Source organism: Siniperca chuatsi, linkage group LG12 (assembly GCF_020085105.1).
Source record: "Siniperca chuatsi isolate FFG_IHB_CAS linkage group LG12, ASM2008510v1, whole genome shotgun sequence".
NCBI lineage: Eukaryota > Metazoa > Chordata > Actinopteri > Centrarchiformes > Sinipercidae > Siniperca > Siniperca chuatsi.
In genome coordinates this window covers 553658-575598 of record NC_058053.1, presented here as the reverse complement: position 1 = coordinate 575598, position 21941 = coordinate 553658, and the positions used below count along the sequence as shown (strand labels likewise).

Sequence of the window (21941 nt, the reverse complement as noted above, 5' to 3'; positions counted from 1 at the left end):
GCCTCCTCCTGTAATTTAGCTGAGTAAGAGGATGAGAACAATACATTTATTTTGATGAAAACAGCCGATAAATTAAAAAAAAAGAAAAAAGTGAGAGATTATTTTGGCTGGAGGCTGCTTTCGTTTCATTTTTGAGAAAACACACACGCAGTGTCTGTTTTTGCATAAAAAGACTGGCGTTGACAGGAGCTCACAGTAAGTATAATTTTAGATAAACAGTTTAAATGTTAAATACAATTTTAGCTGGATAGCTTGTTTTTAATGTATTTAACATCTTTGTGAAAGATCAGATCCTGCAAATGTTCACTATTTTAAATACAGAATAATACCTTTCTTTCTTGTTAATTTCGACCAAATAACACACAATGCTGAATTAAATATGTCAGATTATCTTGTATCTGATTCTGTATTTAAAGGGTTTAAAATAACTGCAGGGTAGAAGTCATAATTTACTGCATCTATAAAAAAAACAGAACTTGTTGAAAGATTGTTTGAATTATTATTTGTCAGGAGTGAGTGGCATTACATTACATAAATAAAACGATTAGAAAAGAAGGATCTAAATAATCGCAGATTTTGTGTTAATATTGGTTTGTAATGTTAAATTTTACATAGAAAATAATGTTTCGAATACATGCTTACTTTTAGGTTGCTTGATTTATTTTTTGTTCCTCATTTCTTAATGTAGCCTAATAGGGTTTTTTACGTCATTTTTGGGATGAGACTGTAGGCCGCGGACATGGCCTTGTCCCCGCTGAGCCGCTGTTTGCTGCTTCCTCTGTCTGAATGTCTCACAGACACACACAAAGGAAGATTCCTTGTCCTATAGCTCCAACACCTCTATATGTTTGTTTCAGGCCTACAGAGGGCTGGCTGATGAAATGAGTGAACACAGAGACGGAGAGGCAATTTCATGCTCTGCAACGCTTTGAACAGCGCTGATAGCGGCGCGTCTCGCAGTGTAAATTCACCTCCTTTCCAATGACCTATGAATATGGATTCAGTTGTCCCACTCACTTGAACCAATGAGCCCCACACACACACACACACACACTCTTCCATTTATTAATTGAATATTCGGTGTGGTGTCATCCACCGAAAAAAATGGGTCAGTGTGTTCCCTGAGGATTTTTTTTCTTTTCCAATATAAAAGTGTTTATTTGAAAACATGGTTTAAATGTACATTAACCCCACACACACACACACACACACACACACACACACCACCACCACCGCTCTTCTTCCGGGAATAGCTAACATATATCTCAGATAGTCAGATGCTGTTTGCTGTGTGTCTACAGGCCAGCAGGCCTCTGCAACTTTACCTGCCAAAACAAAGGCAAAACAAGAGGAAATGACGCAAGAGAGGCCAAATACTCAATTTGTTATTTGTGTATACAGTATAAGCCTTCTGTATAGATCCTCTCTGTAAGAACTGTAGTAATCCTATAGTCAGTTTCAGAGGGATATTATACAAACACCATAGTGAAAATGAAATGTGGGAATATTATAGATTCCCTTAAAGTAACAGTTTAAATACACTCTGGGTCCAAATGGAAGCATTACAAAAAAATCATAATGTTAGATGAAGAATCACTATAAAACCATGAGGCTATTTAGTACCACACAGGAAATGATAGGAATATGATATATATTTCTTATTATTGTGAAGAATTTAACATCTTCTTTTGATGGATTTTGACTACCTTTGTGTATTTATGTCTTACAGCATCATTATAGACTATATAAACTTAGAATGACTCTCAATTGGTGACCTCACACTGTAAAGTAGATTTAATGTTGTATCACTAAAACATTACTATATTACTAATTATGGGGATGAGCGTGTTTGTGCAGGCTGTATGCAGGATTTTAGAAATACTGAGGTCATGATTCTGACCCCACCCCAAGAATCTACTTTTTTCTAAACATTTTATTTATCCTGTTAGTTATTCATTTATATTTTCTGTACAGTGTAAATTTTGTGTCAAAGCCTTCTCCACATTGCCAGGAGTAAGATTCTACACAGAGTCCTTTATTTATCAAATTTATTTATTGGCCTAAAAATATTTTGTATCTAAAAATACTGGAATCAGCTATACAATTCTCATTATGTGTACATTTTTAATTGTAGTTTCTTTACTGTAGTGTTAACTCTCTTTTGTGAATTGTTCAAAACCCCAATTTCAACAAAAAACAAACACATAACCTCAGTATTCACAGTGGTAGCTAAGGCCCTGACATTATAGTATTGCAATAATAATCCTGAAGGGATTTACAGTGCGTTTCTCGTGCTCAGAAGAAATTTGTGACAATCTTGTACCATACGTTCTTCCCCTGAATCATCACTATAGTTTTTCTTTTTGGCACTTCAAAATGTGTGTGGCATTTCTGTAAAATGTACTATAGGATTATTACAGCTCTTAGACGTCAGTTGGTCCAGAAAATCAATAAAACAAAAGTCTAATGAAACCACTGGCCGTTCTCCTGGTGTTTGTGGTGGGGGGGCGGTGTGTGCAGCAGCAGCGCCTTCCAGAACCAAAGCAGCATGAGCTGAAGGGAAGTGAAACTTCCCAGAAACATCAGCCGGTGTGGGCTTATTATGGGTGTGGTTGGATGAGGAGGATGGGTCCATTACACTCTCAGCTCAGGGGAAACAGAAATAAGCTAAATGGGGGATGTTGCTTTTTTCTTTATTGTTTGAAACTGTCCAGGCTGTTTTCCAATAAAATCTTTGGTTTTATGGTGGCAGGTCAGTCCAAGAGTCTGCAGTCTGTCTGTTCTGCTGTTCAGTCACTTTTGAAGACGAGGAGAAGGTGATGAAGAAGAGGAGAGATGCTTACAAAACGTGTGAAGAAGATCCGCTCAGCTCCCCCTCCCCATCCTCATCATTAAATTAGATATTATATATTTACAATGTACATAGTGTGTGTGGAGGAGAGCGGTGAAAAGCACGCAGTCCGGGCTCCTCAGTCGCTGTCCTCCTTGTCCTCCTGGATGGTGGTGGTGGAATGGTTGTACAGTCCCTGCGCCATCAGCTGCAGCGCCAGCCCGTTCTTAAAGCCGCTGGCCTTTTTGATCTTGGCCCGCTTGTTCTGAAACCAGATTTTGATCTGGGACTCGTTGAGGTTGAGCTCCTGGGCCAGAGACTGCCGCCGCTGTTCCGTGATGTAGCGGTTCACCTGGAACTCGGTCTTCAGCCTCTGCAGCTGCTCGGCCGTGAAGGCCGTGCGCGGCCGCTTGTCCTCTTTGCCGCTTTTCGACTTTTTCAGTTTCCGTGTCCTTGGGCCTGCAGTAAGGGCGAAAGGACAGGAGAGCGGAAATATAAATATTCAGCGCATGTAGAACAATAATGAATGAGATTAAGGATCATATGTACAGTGTTCCATGGGTGTCAGTGCAGCAGCAGCAGAAGATACAGAACAGATATAGAAGCTGTAGCTGCAGTGAGCTCCAGCTGAGCATCAGCCCGTTAACACACACCATTACCGCCTTGTTTTGACTGCATGGATGAATACAGCAGCCTAAACCCTTGTCTGATACACCACACTCACATCACACAGGTGTTTATGTCACAGTAATACCCGCTACATACATCTTTAAGAATTAAAAATTATAAGAAGGTCTTCCGATAAGAATAAGTCTTCAAAAGGCCTTCTTATATAATATTTCTTTTAATTTTAGATTTATTTAAATTCTTAACTATTGCGTTACATTATACTTTATTCTTGCGATGCACTTAAGTCTTGAACTGCTCTGTTTTAGGTTTTAATTCACCCATTATATTTACATTTTATCCGTAGTGTTTTATTTTTGGTTTTTAATCATCCATTTTCCCTATGCCTGCCTGTTAATTCATACATCCCTGTGTATTTTATTGTTGTGTTTATGTGTAAAGCACTTTGTAACGCTGGCTTTGATAAGTGCCATACATATAAACTTTATTATTATTATTACACAATTATTTCATCCTACGGTGGTCACGTAAATCAAAATACTGTGTATATATAGGCTAATATTGAACACACAGAGGAGGCCCAGAATGGAAAACAAACTGACGTAGAATGAAAAGTGCAACACACACACACACACATTAAACCCTGCGATTTCTTACAGACTTCTTTATAAATGAAAAAAAACCACGGAATTCCCAATCTGAGTAAATAATTCGAATAATAAAAACTGAAAGTTACAGATCAGCCAGACTGAACGAAGTTAAATTCATAAATAAATTACTACACAGACTTCTACAGTGTAGTCAACTAATGCGCAATAGCTCTGAAATATCCCAGATGTAAGATTATGTCTGGATTTTGGAATAAAATATGTAGGCTATTCGTTTAAAATTTAACTCCGAGTGCGTGGCTTATTTTTACACATCTATTTATTTTTAGCCTATCAAAAAAAAATAAAAAAAATAAAAAGGCTATAAAATACAACAGATTTATCAGTAGGCATGTCTTTTAGCACAAAAATAACAACAGGAGATCATCTAAAAAAGTTATTCAGTTAATAAAGGCTAAATAAATAAAAAGGTTTTCAGGAGAAAGCCTTCGTGTCATCCATGTATTTTACACATTATTATATTTGTAGTTTGGTGAAACTAAAAGTAATTTCGGCTGAAGGCAGACCCAAATCAAACAGGCGGTAAATGAATTCAAAATGTCTCCTGTAGCGGAAGCAGGGAGGGCTGACAGCCATTATTTACCTTTAATTCCATTGTGTTTTATTCTGCCATGCTTTACTGACAGCAGCTCATATATTCCATCTCAGCTAACAACAGGTTACACTTTTAAGAGACACACACGGCGATCACAGATGAAATGATTTGATATCGATAGAAAATGGCTGTCGATCCGTACATCAAATCCCTGAACCAAAACACGTGCCACACACCGTCAAAAGCTTCGAGTCTTGTAATGCTGTCATCTGTACAATCATAATCCTATAGGATCAATGCTGGCCAACTGCTTAGGAAATTAGACACATATTGTGTCTAAAAGAGAGTGAGCTTTTCAATAAATAAGACAACTGAATAACACATATTTGACTCAACCTTCAAAGGAGTTTTTATTGGCAAGTTTTTTTTAATTGAAATTAAAATCTTAGCTGCATGTGTTTTTCTTCAATGTGCAACTAATAACACTAATAAAAATATCTAAAGCTAGTCTACTTTTTATTTTTGTTTAATATAAATTTTATTTTGTAAGAAAAAGAACTAGAAAAGAATATTAAGTCAAAGAAAAGGAGAAAAACATAAAAGTTGTTTTCATTTTGGAAACTTCTACACAACACACAGGCTATTGTATCGTTGTTGTTTATAATTAAGTAAAAGTCATGTGTTGCAAATGTTTTGTTGAGTCCTTGTTGAAACGCATTAGCAGGCTATGTCTTGGTCTGGCCCAATAAGTTCAGGGTCAAATCAGAATAAAAGTAAAACATGTAAAATGTAAGCTATTATTTTTTTTTACCTTGTTGACGGGAATGATAAAGCGTGTGATATATTTAATATCTAATGGATCTAATATTGTGCAGACCTCATTGGGAATTCAAATACTGAAAGGATTTGGAAAGAAACTGTATTCTAAGAAATCAAAAGGAAGCTTAACTCATAAACAAATGTTATTTTACATTTTTTTCTTTAAAACACTATAGAGTGGCCTGCATGTTTGATAGTAGAATTAAGATGAACAAACTCTTTATATGTGAGTGTATGTGTGTATTTATATCTATGACCTATGAGTTTGTCGTCTTAAAATGTTCTACAAACATTATTTCCCGCTTTACTTTCTTTAAAAAAAAGTCTCTTGATTTATTGAATGAAAATTGCTACATGTGTGATAATTTTATTTTGGTATGTCAGATAAAAGAAGATTAAAACGTATTTAGCAAATATAAAGTGAGTTTAACTTGGGATGATCCCTCCATTATAAAACGAATTGCACGCTCGGAGTTGTTTTTCTTCATGAAACTATTGCCTTACCAGATGAGGGCCTGTCCGAGTACCGGGTGCAGTAGACCCAGGCAGGCCAGAGTAGCGGCTGGGTCTCCGGCGTGGGTGCCCCGGTGCCGTTCAGCACCACCAGCGAGGAGGAGGTGTTCTCCCCAGCTCCGCCGCCGGTCCTTTCCTCGGCTTTCACGCTGCTGCTCCCGGTGGAGACAACGGCGGCTGCAGTTCCTCCGCCGCTGCCGTTGCTCTTTTTGGGACTCGGCAAAGAGGTGGAGGAGGCGGAGGACGAAGTGCTGTCAGTGCTGCAGTTGGAGTCCTGGCACGGCGTCCCAGGAAGGCTCGGTCTGCTGACCACAGAGTGGACGCGCTCCCGGCCGGAGGTCTGCGCCCTCTCCCGCGGGACCAGGCCGTGTTCCTTCTTGCAGCCAAAGTCCGGCCGCAAAATGTTGTCGATGAAAAAGTTGGTGGTTCTGTGGGCCTGCTGGGCGACCTGCAGAGGCAGTATGGGCGGCGAGGGCAGGCTGAGAGACGGGGAGACGCTCTCTCCCTCGCTGCTATCCGTGCCGTTCAGATCCCGCTGCTCCTCCATCGCTGCTTCTCTGAAGAACGTGGCTTCTGTTCTCTCAATCCACTTCCACTTTGTGGGCCTGTAGCCTTGTATCCAAAATGTGACAACAGCAAGCACTAAAACATACTTATTTTTTCTCCGGAATATTGCTGGTTGGTGTAATTATTCGCAAACTGTGGACATCCTGCTTGCGTAAAGGCGCTCCGGCGCGTCATGGTCGGTGACTTACTATAAGACTGGCTAAGGTTGCTATTGCGCACTACTCTCACACACCCAGAGCTTTTCATCGCTGTATGACAGTCGGATCTTCACAAAGTCCTCACATCATATTACCATGTCCGCACACACACACACACACACACACACACACACACACACACACACACACACACACACACACACACACACACACACACCAACCGGAGGCGCATGAATAACAGCCAAAGCCCAGCGGGCCAATCATCGGCCGGGACACTTTTGGACATGGGGTGACGATGTCCAATAATGTCAGGCGTCTCGGAGCAAAAAGGGGAGCTGTGGAGCAGTGAGCAGCATTCAGCACTCGGAGAGAAACCCAACAAGAGATTATCACTGCCCCGCGCCTTCAGCCTTGTTACGGTGTATCTGTTAAATTTTATACAGCCATGAGAGAGCACGAGAAGAATTACACAAATACCCTCACACACACCATCCCCGTGGCTTTCTGCTGGTGATTTTTGGATGGAATTCAACTGCTCACCTCTAGATGGTTTACTTTTAACTGGGTAGGCACTGTGGGACAGACGGGCCTTGCGTACAAAACAACAATATTTACACTATGATTCCCGAATTGGCCAATTTTCTTTTGAAATGACTTCCCATAAACTTAAGCGTCCTGCATCCAAAAATCTTAGAGAGTGGTGCTTTTATGTAGCCCACAGTGAATTTTTGATGTAACCTACAGGGCATTTTGGGCCTCTCTCTCTCTCACACAAGCACACACAAGCACACACACACACACACACACACACAGTGTCATCATGGAGAATAGGCCTGCAGCTGCACACATTTTCATATTTCACCTCCACGTTTGATGCACACCCCACCTCCAATGTTTTCTCCTCCTTTCTGCGCTATAGCAACCATTGTCAGCTGGTATTGTTTTCCAGGCCATCTCTGGAAAAGCGTGCTCTTATCTCTCTGTGAGAGAGAAGCTCCCGGCGGATAATTTATAGGCTTTAATTACTCCGCATTCCGCCTGATCAGCCGGACTTTCATCACCTGGCTGCGGGAGAAAAGTGGTTCAAAGCCTCTGTCACCGTCACAGCGCCAAACACTTAATCAAAGTGCGCGCAAAGTGGGCCGATAGAATAATAAATGCAACATAATAGACAGGCGCGCTGCACAGGAGTGTTTTCAATGTGTTAATTCGCCGTATAACCTGGAATACAGAGACTGCTGAAGAAACAATTTAATTGGTGTAATTCATATTAAGTCCTTTATTTTATTTGTTTTTTTTATGTAAATCTGGAGGCCTGAGTGCCTCTTACACCAAGAACTGACAAATATATGTGTTGTCTACAGTCTATATAGAGAAATTCACCATTAATCTTAATAACAATCAATTCCTATCTGGCATTCACCAATGAACTATTTCTCCGAAAAATCTAACATCATTTAATGAACTTTCGTGTCACTATAATATTCCTATAATAATTCTATAATATTCCTCTAGGGACTCAATGAGTCTGAGTCTTAGCAGTCTTTTAATGTGCATCAGCGTTATTCCTAAGGGGTTTCCGTGTGTTCATCATGAACTAATAGAACACAGAAACAATATATTTACCCATAGAAAACAGTCTGTGTAGCCTGTAGTGGCTACTAAATGCTATTTATCTCTTATGTTCCTATAATAATCCTATAATATCTATTAGTGTTTATAGTGTTATTATGGTATTTTTCTTTTGTGCTACCATAAGATAAATATAAATATATAGGCTAACATGAAGACCAGGGCACTACCACTTCACTCTGTAAGTGTTTATTAATTCTATAATTAAATTGTTGTAGATCACTCTGCTATTTATCAACACAATAATTGTCATCATACAGTTAATGTGACACCTATAGGGCTATAAGCTGTCAGACAGTTAAACAGGAAACAGGTTTTCCTCCTGCTGATTTCACTTCTAATAACATTTCCTATGAAGCCAGTCAGACTGGAGCTGGGATTATCCACTTTATAGGCCAAACACACACACACACACACACACACACACACACACTGTAACGGGAGGCTGATAAGATCTGTTTCTGGATGAACATTTGTTCATTTCAGATGCTGTCAGTCGGTCAGCTCCTCTCATGGAAGAACTGAGATTTAGAGACTGTTTCTGATTAATAACATCTTCACTGTTTACCATTTATACTGAAGATTAAGATTCAATCTGAGATCATCTTTGGTGTCACTGCAGGGAAGATGCACCTAAAGGATATGGAATAACAGCAGCAAATTATACAAATCAATGGATAACAATTTAAAAATACTATCAATTAGTCCGTTCAAATAAAAACAATACACAGACATTTCAATTTTTCATTGTAGTATGGTATCATCTGTAACCTATTAGAGACATTTGTTAGGACAGGGGTATTGTGGGACATTATTTCAAAAGAAGGAAAGAAATCCACATTTAAAAAAAACGTTTCCTTATTAGGAAATAAATGTTACAGCTGTAGGCTAAAAGAAACACATTTGAGCTGAATCAGCTCTAGATAAATTACTATGCCTATTTATATTTTCTCAATGACAATAATAATAATAAAGCTCACAGATGATCACAGCTCTTCCAGCACATGGGAAACTTTTATGAATCTTTTTCAAAACATGAAATTATTATTAAACTTATCAAAAACTCCGAAATGATCTGTTCCCTGACCATCTATCAAATGTGAAAGTTGACCCTCCTCAGGAGCTTTGAGGCTTTAAGATGCTGCTGTTTACCTATAACACAGTGACTCAGTTTGGCTGTTAAACAGGCATATTGAAGCTGCAGGTCCGAGAGTCTAAACTCTCTCTGAGGAAATGGTAGAGAAAAGCTTTAAAAGGAGCTGTCCAGTATGAACAAAAATCATAGAGCGGTGCAGATAACTGAGAGTTTATAAAGTCAAAGGATGAGGATATATGCTGAGTAAACCGTGTACCTAAAACTGACTTCCCTCCTCATGTTGATATAATGTCTTTGTGATGTGAACTGACACTAGAAGTAAAGACCAAGTATACAAGTATGTTATAGAAGAGGTTTTTGTTTAAAAAAGCACCAAATAGTATTAGTTGCCTGTGTCAATGACAAAAGGGCTGCAAAAGAAATAGTAAAAAAACATGCAACACTTAGCAACTTTGATTTATAATTACAAAATATAAGATGGGTGGCAAAGTAGAAAAATGTAGAAGAAAAAACAAGTTGTATTCTGACTACAGCAGGAAATGGTGGCAGTGAGGAATCCTCTCGAGGAGGTGGTGATGCTTTAACTGCTGAAATTTGACTCAACCGTTAACTCCTCATCACTTTTATTATCACATAAGTGCTTCACAGTGCATTGCTACAATCCAAATTCACTGAAACAGCCCAATACACAGTGAGAGAAAATTATATCTGAGCGACATCTAGTGGTCAACAAGAGTAACACGTGTAAAATTATGACTTACAAGAAGTTTGACTCCACTTATCAGTGGCTTTTAATATATTTACACACAGTGCAGAGAACACATTTACAAGATGATACAGACATACAGCTAAACAAATGTAACAAGCTAAACAAACATAAGCACACTTAAACATCAAACATGTATTAACTGCAGAACATTGTTTATGCTGCTTTTTGGGAGATTTAGTAAGGTTCCATTTTCATAGCTGGCTTATGATTATCACTAAAAAGCCTCATGTTCATCTATTGGAGAGAACCTCACCAAGCATACACGAGCATCACTCACTGCCACATTCACTGGTAATATGTAATATTTTAACAATGATCAAAGTTTGGAAACATTGGAAACATTGTGGAGCACAGTGTAGAACAAAATAACAGTGGTAAAAATGCAGGGACACCTAAATTGAAATTAATGTCCATGAATCTATTGCCCCAGTGCATGCTGGGAGACCTCCCAAAATGTAACGCACATGATCAGCGCTCAGTCAAATCATATGAATGCTGATCATAGTTTAAACTCTCTACTCATTTGGCCTTTATTTCAAAATAAGAGCACACTGTTATTCAATATATCCTCATCCAGGATTAACAAATCAATCCTAAAACGGCTTTTAAAGAACCAAATTAGCTAGATGAGAATAAACAGGATTATTTTAGCCTGATAACAGCATGTTAGCCTGCATTAGTTTAGCCACATTTGAAGAAAAGGGCCCTGGACATCAAATAGTGGACTGTATATAGTGATGTATATACAAGTCAGATTGTTAGTTAGACAGTACAGATGAACATTGTAACCTATAAGAAGTGATATAACGGCATCTATCTGAAGCTCATTTGCAGCCCCCATCCCTGGTTCAGATTTTCAGGATTAAAACAACAGTTTAAACAGCCTGTATCCATGTGTATATGCTTCTATGTGTACTGTGACATAAAGATGCAAACATGTGTGTGAGTATATATGTAGGTGTACGTGTGTGTGAAAAAGTCACTCAATGTTCACATCTGTGTTGTTGTTAAGCTATTGTTTCATTTGTGTTTTGACAACTTTAAATTCTGATTATGAAAAAGATGACTGACCGAAAGTTGTTCTGCAAATTAGAATTACTGTGTAGAAAATAAGTTCCTCTCTACTGTATATGTGCTGAAGTATTTTATGTGCATATATTGATGGAAGAGTATATGTACAGTATATGCAATGTGCTTAGACTTGATGTATGACAATGAAAGGATAATACATTATCCTTGTCATCGCACAATGTTTATGTTACGCTATAGTACATTAATATGATTTAGTATTGCAGCTATTTCACAAGAACTGTTTTTAGTTCCTCTCATGTCTGATTTAACTGTTGATGAGTGTGATGATGTGTGGAAAAAAGCTGTTCTGGGCCCCGTTCTTCAAATGTACCTTAACTAATTCAGGCTAACATTGTGCTATCAGGCTAAAATAAACTAATTCTGATCCAGCTAATTTGGTTCTTTGAAAGCAGTTTGAGGAACGATTTGTTAATCCTGGATGAATCCTATCCTATCATGAATAACAGTGCACTCTTATTTTGAAATAAAGGCCAAATGAATGGAGAGGTGAAACCATGATCAGCATTGATATGATTGGCTGAGTGCTGATCATGTGATTGCAGTTACATGAGGGAGGTGTGTTGGGAAGCCTCCCAGCATGCACTGGGGATTTATGGACATAAGTCTCATTTTATGTATGTTCCTGCATGTTATGGGTGTCATTTTGTTCTAGATTGTGCTCTGTAATGTTTCCACTCATCACTGTTAAACATTAGATATTACCAGTGAATGTGGGTAGATGAGTTATGTTGGGTGCAGGATTGGTGGACATATAAGAGACTTTTAAGTAATAGCCGTAAGACTTATATTACAGTTTGTTTTTTTACAACTGCTAACAAGCATTTACTTATACTTAAGATACTTTTTCTAAACTCTTAACATAGCAACACACCTACATCACACAATTAACCAAATAATACATTTCTGCTCATTTTGTTCATTAAAGGTGGGGTATGTGATTCTGGAGAAATCCAATACCATGACAAATACCAACATATAGAGCAAACAATGACACAGCAAGTAATGTAACTAACGTTAGCTAGGTTGTGGGTTAGCAAACTCTCCCTACAGTTGCTGTTGCGAAGCTAACATGCAGAGAGGACGAGACAGTTTCCCAGAGCTAGCAAACCAGCTCCAGACAGCAATACTCACAACTCTCCTGCTACTATAGCTAACATCCCAACAACAGCATATCTTGACAAACTAGAACATAAGATTAATTCAATTAAATTCAATCATATTTATATAGCGGAGACCCAACAAATCCCACCATGAGCAAGCACTTTGCGACAGTGGCAAGGAAAAACTTCCTTTAAGAGGCAGAAACCTCAGGCAGGACCAGACTCATTGGGCGGCCATGTATGTTAAAGAGTGTGGCTCTTTTAAAGGTCAAATTGGAGTGTATGTGTGAACTGTGTAGGATAAATGGTGTCAGGTTAAAAGAGAATGATAGTTAGTTGCATGCAAGACCCTGTGTCTGTGTGAAGCATCACTAACATCAACCTAACATATGGCTACCAGCATAACCTTCATCAGTGAAAAGCACATTGCAGCAATAAAACTCAGTGAACCAAATGAATACATATGCATTCACAAACGTTACACAGTCCTGTACATAGCCAAGTACGCGGTTAAGCTATGTGAAGCTATGTAATTCCCAGTTATAGGTTCAGTGGTTACTTTCCAAGGACACTGAAGAATAACGGCACAAGTAGGTTAGTGAAATTTAATGTTTATGTTGGTTTAGCTGCAAAATATTAGTTCATTTACATTTCTGTTTATAATGGGCAATAATTCAACTTTGCACACAGTTTGTCATGTATGGTTTTGCTATCTGTAATGTTACAGGTAAAATTTAAAGTTTGTAGGTATCCAAATGTTAATTATTTCCAGTACTCAGTCAAACTATTACTTCATATTTATGTGCCATTACAACGCCAAATAGTTAAAGTATCAAGAGACTTTGAAGCAATATTTATTTCCAAATCATCTGTCTATGGACCATATATTCACATTGCAATCATCAGGCTACATCATCACTGGAGTGATCCTTAGAGAAAGCAAATTAATGAAGAAAAATATTTAAATGTCAGAAAAAAAAAAAAAACATAGTATGATATAACAAGCCAGATTCAAGAATTGTACAGTGGGCGGGTCACTTCACACACTGTCATTTTGGTTTCCTCTGGTCATACTGTAATCACATTGACATTAGTACTGTGATCACCACACACTTACATTCTTCTTCTTCTTCATTCAGGACCAAATTTATCTGCAGTTGTAAATGGTTGGCACTGATAAAACATGACTGTATAATGTACATGTAACACTGAATCTGCTGTGTTTTAAGGGTTATCTTAGTGACCTGATGAAGCTTGTGTTTGTAAGGTGTTCCTGGACCCACTCTCTTCACAGTCTGAGAAATCACCAGAGGAGGAAGTTATTGCTAGGCAGGTGTCGTGCTTCAGTCAAGCAAAGGTCTGACAACAACAGTGTCAAGCAGCTTCAGGAAGTCTCTGTATATACAGGACAAGTCAGGATGACTACTGTGACCTGAGAGCTCCAATACCAGCTGACACAACTTCATACAAGAAACCATTTACCCCGTTGGAGGACGTGATCTTTTAATCAACTGATGATAATTCTCTGACAAGTAAAACACTGAACAGTATTTCAAGTACATAAGCAATTTGCTTTGTAAGATAAGTATTCCACCTTATGTTATGTTGACATGGTACAGGATAAAGTCTGTTCCAGGTATATCTCTGCCTCAGAGCCTTCAGTTATCAAGCTCCTGTCCGGTGGAATCAGGTCCCAGTTTGGGTTCAGGAGGCAGACACCATCTCCACATTTAAGAGTAGGCTTAAGACTTTCCTCTTTGATAAAGCTTATAGTTAGGGCTGGCTTGGGCAAGCCCTGAACCATCCCTTAGTTATGCTGCTATAGGCCTAGACTGCCGGGAGACTTCCCATAATGCACCTCTTTCCTCTCTCCCTCTACATCTGTATGCATTTTTATCCCATTACTGCATGTTACTAACTCAACATCTTCTCTCTCCCGTAGTTCTGTGCTTTCTCGTTTCTCTCCTCTCTCCTTCTGTCGCTTTCAGCAGGTATTTCAGCCTCCGGAGCTGCAGAGACTGGATCTGTGGTTGCGGGCCACCTGCTGCCCCTGTGTTCCTGCTCGACAACTGCTACTACAGTTGTTGTTATTGGCTCTGTTACTGATGCTGACATTATTCTTCCTATAGCTGTCATTCCTATTATTACTAATTTATTAATATTAACACTATAATTACTATTCTACTATATATAAAAAAATAAATAAATTCTACGTGGTCTTTGCATTGTGCCTCCCTAACCCTATCCCCTTCTCCCAAACCACTCCCCTCTCTCTCAAAACCTAACACGGCAGCAGCGGATGGCCGCCCACCATTGAGTCTGGTTCTGTCCAAGGTTTCTGCCTCTTAAAAGGAAGTTTTTTCTTGCCACTGTCACCAAATGCTTGCTCATGGTGGGATTTGTTGGGTCTCTGTAAATAATATTATAAAGAGTACGGTCTAGACCTGCTCTATAGGAAAAGTGCAATGAGATAACTTCTATTATGAATTGGCGCTATATAAATAAAATTGAATTGAACTCATGGTAAGTGTCACTGGTCTGATGTAACTAATGTGTACATAGACGATAACACATGGGTGGCTCACTATACAATAATGTTGATACTGTTGTTTTACTAGAAATAATTACTTGATTAATGTTTAACATCTTGTATTTGTTTCGTTATCGCTGTATCTCAATGCTTTCTACTTCACTGGGCTCTGTAGGTCACTTCTGACAAATGTACCTGTAAACACAAACGTAAAACAGTGTACCGTTTTGAAAGTTTATGCATAAATACTAAGCTAACATTTTATGACAGACATATAACCAGTATTTACCTGAGGAAAACGTCAGGGAAACCTGTAATCTTGATTGCCAGTGTTGTTCATTTGTCCACTATTTCGGGTCAGATTCCCGCTCGAACATGTGCTGTTGTGAAGTTTTAGGTTTAGAAACGGTTGTTGTGGTGATATTCACGGTAGAAGTACAGCTAAGCGTTAGCTACAGTGATTCCTTAGCTGCAAAAAACACCGGCAGAGCTGATGCGGAAGTTGGTGGGCGGTGCCTCCTCAAGCCTGTGGGAACTGACTTCGACTTCTTCTTCTTCTTTTGAGTTTTATGGCGGTTGGCGTCCCTACTTGCGCATTACCGCCACCTACTGAATTTTAACAGCTTCACAGTTTAAACTTTTTACAGTGTCCACCCAACGTGATCCCATGCCATAGTCAATTCTATAACCCAGACCCCATTGTCTGAGTTGTTGCAACTCCTTCCCTCAGTGTAACATCCAGATCCTCTCCAGATATGTCCACAACATTCAAGAATCTTCTTGCAGGGTCCAGCACCATCTTAATCCTTTCTGACTTCCTCTTCATTTCAGCCGCACAGTTTATAACCATGGCAATAAATGCCAGAAATCGCTTCTTGTCCATACTGATGTTCTGCTCATCTCCATTTCCTTTCTTCTCCTTTTCCTTTTGAACTACCACCATTCCACCGTTTTTCTCCATACTCTTAGCAGCTTCCGCATATGACAATCCCTTTTCTGCTCTGATCTTATTCATTTTTATTTCCCTAATTCTTTTAGGACACTGTGCTGATCCCGTATGGTGGTTTCCCTCGCAGTGCAGGCACTTTGCTTGCTCTTTCTCCACTTTACAGTTTTCCTTCCCACATCTCCCACATCTTCTGCCTCCTCTACATCCTGCAGCAACATGTCCATATTCCTGACAGCAGAAACATCTGAGAGGAGCTCTCTCATATGGCCTCACCCTGTAACACACATAATCTATGTACACTCTTTCCGGTAATTCCCCCTCAAAAGTCAAACACACTGAGTTACTGTCCTCCTTCTCCCCATTTCTGAATCTTGTCAGCCTTCTTGCCTCACACACACCTTCAACCTCCCGAAATGACTCGGCCTCCACCGACAGTGGCACGCCGCTTACTACCCCCTTCTTCTTTATTTCTGCTCCAAGTGGGAAGCAGTTCACACTGCTGTGATCTCCAAATGCATGAATCTTCAGGGCTTTATCTCTCTGACGCTTTGACACACTTTCAATGATAACCATCCCACTTCCTGTTATCCTGACCGATCTGACATCTCCGAGCTTTCCTCCTACAAACTTTCCGACCTCATGTGGATTCTTGAAAATGCCGTCTGTTTGTGTCACAGCTATCATCCCAACAAGATACTTTTCCTCTTTCTGACTGGATTCACTTGAGTTACTCTTCTTCCTTTTCTTTTTATTTTCAAATCCTCTCGGGTCCTCGTTTCTAATTTCGCGCTCTGATTCCTCCTCTGACTCCATTTCTGCCATCTCCACTAACTGTGGGAGCTGACCAATCAGAGCAGATTTTCGGCAGGGGGGACTTTAAAGAGACAGGCAATAAAACAGAGTGTTACAAAAAGAGGCTGAAAAGAGGTACTGCAGCAAGACACAGTATGAGAAAAATAATGTGTTTTTTGAACATTACAACATGTAAACATTTTTTAGTAGACACCCAAAATAAAAGTATGAACCTGAGCATAATATGGGACTTTTAAACCCATAAACTATTGACTCTCTGCCTCTCTCTCAAAAACCATCACATCCTATTACAGAAACTGGAACATTCAATTGGCATGAAAGGAACCGCACTAAGGTGGTTTAAATCCTAGCTATCAAATCGATCTCAGTTTTTACATGTTAAAGGTGAGTCCTCCGTGCACGCCAAAGTTAGTCACAGAGTTCCACAAGGTTCTGTGCTTGGACCAGTTCTATTCACCTTATATATGCTTCGTTTAGGCAATATTATTAGAAAACACTCCATAAACTTTCATTGTTATGCATTTGATACCCAATTACATCTATCGATCAAACCAGATGAAACTAACTAGTTAGCTAAACTTGGCAAGCATGCCTTAAGGACATAAAAACCTGGATGATCTGCAATTTTCTGATGTTAAACTCTGCCCAAACTGAAATTGTACTTGGCCCCAAACACCTCCGAGACACATTGTCTAAAGATATAGTGGCTCTAGATGGCATTGCCCTGGTCTCCAGCAGCACCGTAAGGAACCTCAGAGTTATCTTTGATCAGGATTTGTCTGTTAACGCCCACAATAAATAAACTTCAAGGGCTGCCTTTTTTTGAATGTTACATTGCAAAAATCAGGCACATCCTGTCTCATAATGATGCAGAAAAACTAGTCCATGCATTTGTTACTTCTAGGCTGGATTATGGCAATTCCTTATTATCAAGCTGCCCGAATAAGTCCCTTAAGAGTCTCCAGTTGATCCAGAATGCTGTGGCACGTGTACTGACAAGAACTAGGAAAAGAGATCATATTTCTCCAATGTCAGCTTCTCTGCACTGGCTCCTCGTAAAATCCAGAATAGAATTTAAAATCCTTCTCCTCACCTACAAAGCTCTTAATGGTCAGGCACCATCGTATCTTAAAGAGCTCATAATACCGTATTACCCAACTAGAACACTGTGCTCCCAGAATGCAGGGTTACTTTCAATTCAATTCAATTCAATTTTATTTATATAGCACCAATTCATAACAGAAGTTTTCTCATTGCACTTTTCCTATAGAGCAGGTCTAGACCGTACTCTTTATAATATTAATTACAGAGACACAACAAATCCTTGTGGTTGCTAGAGTCTCCAAAAGTAGAATGGGAGCCAGAGCCTTCAGTTATTAAGCTCCTGTCCTGTGGAATCAGATCCCAGTTTGGGTTTGGGAAGCAGACACCATCTCCACATTTAAGAGTAGGCTTAAGACTTTCCTCTTTGATAAAGCTTATAGTTAGGGCTGGCTTGGGTGAGTCCTGAACCATCCCTTAGTTATCCCTCTCTACTTCTCTCCCTCTCCATCTGTATGCATTTTTATTATGCATTTTACTGCATGTTACTAACTCGACATCTTCTCTCTCCCGTAGTTGTGTGCTTTCTCATTTTTCTCCTCTCTCCTTCTGTCGCTTTCAACAGGTATTTCTACCTGCGGAGCTGCAGAGACTGGTTCTGTGGTTGTGGGCCAAATGCTGCCCCCATGTTCCTGCTTGACAACTGCTACTGCAGTTGTTGTTATTGGCTCTGTTACTATTATTGTCATTATTATTCCTATGACTGTCATTACTATTATTATTAACATTAATATTACTACTACCATTATATTATTACTATTTTAAAATTCTAGGTGTTTGCATTGTGCTTCCACCCCCCACCCCCACTCCTCAAAATCTCTCTCTCTCTCTCTAAACCTATTTCTCTGTCTCTGACTCTAGGAACCACAAGGATTTGTTGGGTCTCTATAAATAATATTATAAAGAGTACAGTCTAGACCTGCTCTATATGAAAAGTGCTAAAGAGATAACTTCTGTTATGAATTGGCGCTATATAAATAAAATTTAATTGAATTGACATTTCCCCTGATCAGAGTCAAACTCTACCTACCTTTCATCCCATAGGGAACAATTATTCAGTTGATAATTCAGAGTCCACTATGCAAAAAAATACACTTTTTCACACCACTGTATGTAGAATATGTCACAGATATGAAAAATATGAATCTCTTAGGGCTGCAATAACAATTTGATTAAATTGATTACAAAAATAGTGGCAACGAATCTCATCATCTATTAGTTGGGTCTATGTTATGATGCAGGGCATACATATTTTGTTTTCATGTTTGTCACACTTAAATGTTTCAGATCATCAAACAAATTTGAGCCTTAATGTTCTTTTTGCTCAGCAGTGGTTTTCGTCTTGGAACTCCATGCAGGCCATTTTTCAGTCTCTTTCTTATGGTGAAGTCATGAACACTGACCTTAACTGAGGCAAGTGAGGCCTGCAGTTCTTTGGATGTTGTTGTGGGGTCTTTTGTGACCTTTTGGATGAGTCATCGCTGCGCTCTTGGGGTAATTTTGGTCGGCCGGCCGCTCCTGGGAAGGTTCACCACTGTTCTATGTTTTCGCCATTTGTGGATAATGGTTCTCACTGTGGTCTGCTGGAGTCCCAAAGCTTTAGAAATGGCTTTATAACCTTTTCCAGACTGATAGATCTCAATTACTTGCATGCATCTTAGAAATTGCATTCAGGAGACCAAGTATTCAGGTGACTTTCTTCATTTTGAAACTCAGGTGTAAGATCTCTGGAATACTTCATAATAGGTAGGTTGGCACACAGAAGGGACTTTATCTTCACTAATCTGCCCAACATTCAGAACAGCAGAATTGCGGTGGTGTGGAACCTAGTGTCCAAGTCACTTATGATGTTCTCCATAGCAGTAAGAAACACTGTGTTCCGAAACACGGTTGCTGCACTGTCCTGAGCTGTCTCATCATGGAATCTCGTCCTTTTCCTCTGGCGGCTGTGTTCCTTGCTAAATTGAGGTGCAACATCCATTTGCATAGCAATCAGTGTTGCCTCAGACAGGAGAGACTCCCATCCATCTCTAAGAGCCTGCATCTTGGTTCTGATATTGGCTCCCTCTGTGTCAAGTGAGATTTTTCCTGACTGGAGATTCCCATTCCTGTCATCAATGCATTGCAGCCAGACAGTGAGGAGGACAATAGCGTTGAATGACATAAAGTAGTTCTTCAGACCACTAGCTTCTGATCTGGCCTCACTGAGACTGCATGTCATGAGTATGCTATCAAGGGCCTTGATGACACAAAGTAGGTGTTTTGCTACAGGTTTAACAGCATCAATCCTTGTACTCCAGCAGGTATTGGAGAGGCGATGCAAAGAGCAACCAGTTTTCTCTTTGTAGATGGCCCATCTCTCTGGGCTGGCACTAACAAGTGTGTAAAAGTGATTGATGCAGCCAAAAAATGTTGATACTTCTGGGCTTGACTCTGCAGTATGCAGAGCTACAAGATTTAAGGTGTGGGAGGCATGAAGCACATTTTTAATCATCTCTGCTATCTCACTTCCTGTCTAGGTCTTTGGTTTTACGCCTGAAAGGTAAATTCCTTGATGCCAAGTGCAGTGTTACATCTAGGATTCTCTGTAAGAGAGCTATATTTTTCTCAGTTTCTGTTTGTATCTGCTTCTGCAACTGACAGTCAATGCCACTAACTGCCATTACAGATTGTTGCAAATTCTTCCACTTCAAGTAGCAATCTCTGTGTGCCTTATTCCTCTCATGACTTGGAAATTTAGCATACATATGATGCCACTTCACATCAGACATGTTATATCCATGTAGACTGTTCAGTGAACTAAGGGAAGGTCTTTTTTGTTCATGGGAGAAAAGCACATGTGGGATGCATTAGTACTTTTGCTATGAATTACCCAGTCTCTTCACCTTTTCTCTTCCATTGGCTGCTTTAGTATACTGCAAGTAATCTGGGAATGGCTTTCCCTCTGAATCCTGTGGCATTTCTAGGTCTTTGTCTCTTGTGGCCAATTTCCTAATAATAGTCTCCCTGTCCATATCAGTTATTTTTGCTGGCCACAAACCTGGGTCATCTGATAGAAGATTCTCTTACTCTAAATCGCTTCCACATAACCCGCCATCTACAGCTTGTTTTTCAACATCCTCACTTTGTCTGTTTCTGTGCACCTTCTCTCATTTGCTCCATCCTCATTATCTGCATTGGTACTGTCTTTCACCTCTTCCTTCACTTCCACACTCCTCCTTGACAAAACTGTATCACTTGAAGAGGGTCCTGGCTCTGTAGAGTGTACATGATGCATATGATATATCCTATCCTTATTACCATTTGTAATAACATCATAACCAAAATTTTAATTACTACCATTTTGTTGACTTAAATTAACTGCATATACCGCAGAAAAAATTAAACAGCACTGAATCGTGTAGATTGACCCATATTACCTACAGTTGCGTATCACCACCATTAGATGTCAGTAAACAACCATATTTCAGTCTGCATCAAAGCCATAGAGACATACCTTGGCCATGTGACTTAAAGGTATTATTTTAACATAGGCTGTCACTTTAATGTCCAACATCCAATACAGATGTGGAAGTAACCTTTCATTCACTTGTTTATCATCAGGGTCTTGAGACAGACGGCTATTTCCATTGCCATACAGATTACTGTGTGTAAACCCTTTGAGCTACTCAGTATTTGGGAAGCTTTCTTGAATTTACATGGTGTTGAAGGGATCATTAGCCGAATGGGCCACCGGCAGATTGAAACAGATTGTATTGTTAAATAGCCTGTCTGGGATTTCCTGAGCTCTATTCACCTTTTGTTGTCACTCTGGCCTCTTGATTAGCCCAGCCCACAACCTATTGTTTTAGTCTACCCTTGTAATGATATAAAACCTTGCTGTGAATGTCAATCTTCAGAAGAGATTTCACGATTGCTGTGAACTCTCTCTCCACTGTGCAGTGAAATACTTATCATAACCATCTGTATTCTTCTGAAGCTTAAGTAAAGATTATTTTCTTCAATTTGGACCCTGATTAAAGTTTTCTTCCACAAAATATTTCTTCCACACATACTGTTTTTGTTTCATATAATGATCATTATGAGGAAAAATAATTACAATGTTTGAATTCTTATCATTGAAAATAATCTTTTTTTTTTCA

General features: G+C 39.4%; 1 protein-coding gene across 5 annotated transcripts; it reads right to left on the bottom strand.

Moving 5' to 3' along the window:
* Positions 1–1197: 1197 nt before the first annotated feature.
* Positions 1198–16703, bottom strand: LOC122885858 (homeobox protein engrailed-1-B-like). 5 transcript variants are annotated; one of them, XR_006380210.1, is made up of 3 exons: positions 15226–16703; positions 8918–8982; positions 3177–3289 (listed from the first exon to the last, which is right to left on the bottom strand). XR_006380210.1 is itself a non-coding variant. In XM_044217563.1 (2 exons), exons 1-2 carry the CDS (start codon positions 6537–6539, stop codon positions 2970–2972), a joined length of 879 nt encoding a protein of 292 aa, XP_044073498.1. In that variant the 5' UTR covers positions 6540–8901; the 3' UTR covers positions 1198–2969. The 5 variants fall into 5 exon arrangements, 2 of the variants coding, with proteins under 2 accessions (XP_044073498.1, XP_044073499.1); XM_044217563.1 differs by lacking the exons at positions 8918–8982; positions 15226–16703 and adding an exon at positions 5984–8901 and having other exon boundaries at positions 1198–3292; XM_044217564.1 differs by lacking the exons at positions 8918–8982; positions 15226–16703 and adding an exon at positions 5984–8901 and having other exon boundaries at positions 1198–3289.
* Between the last annotated feature and the right edge of the window lie 5238 nt (positions 16704–21941).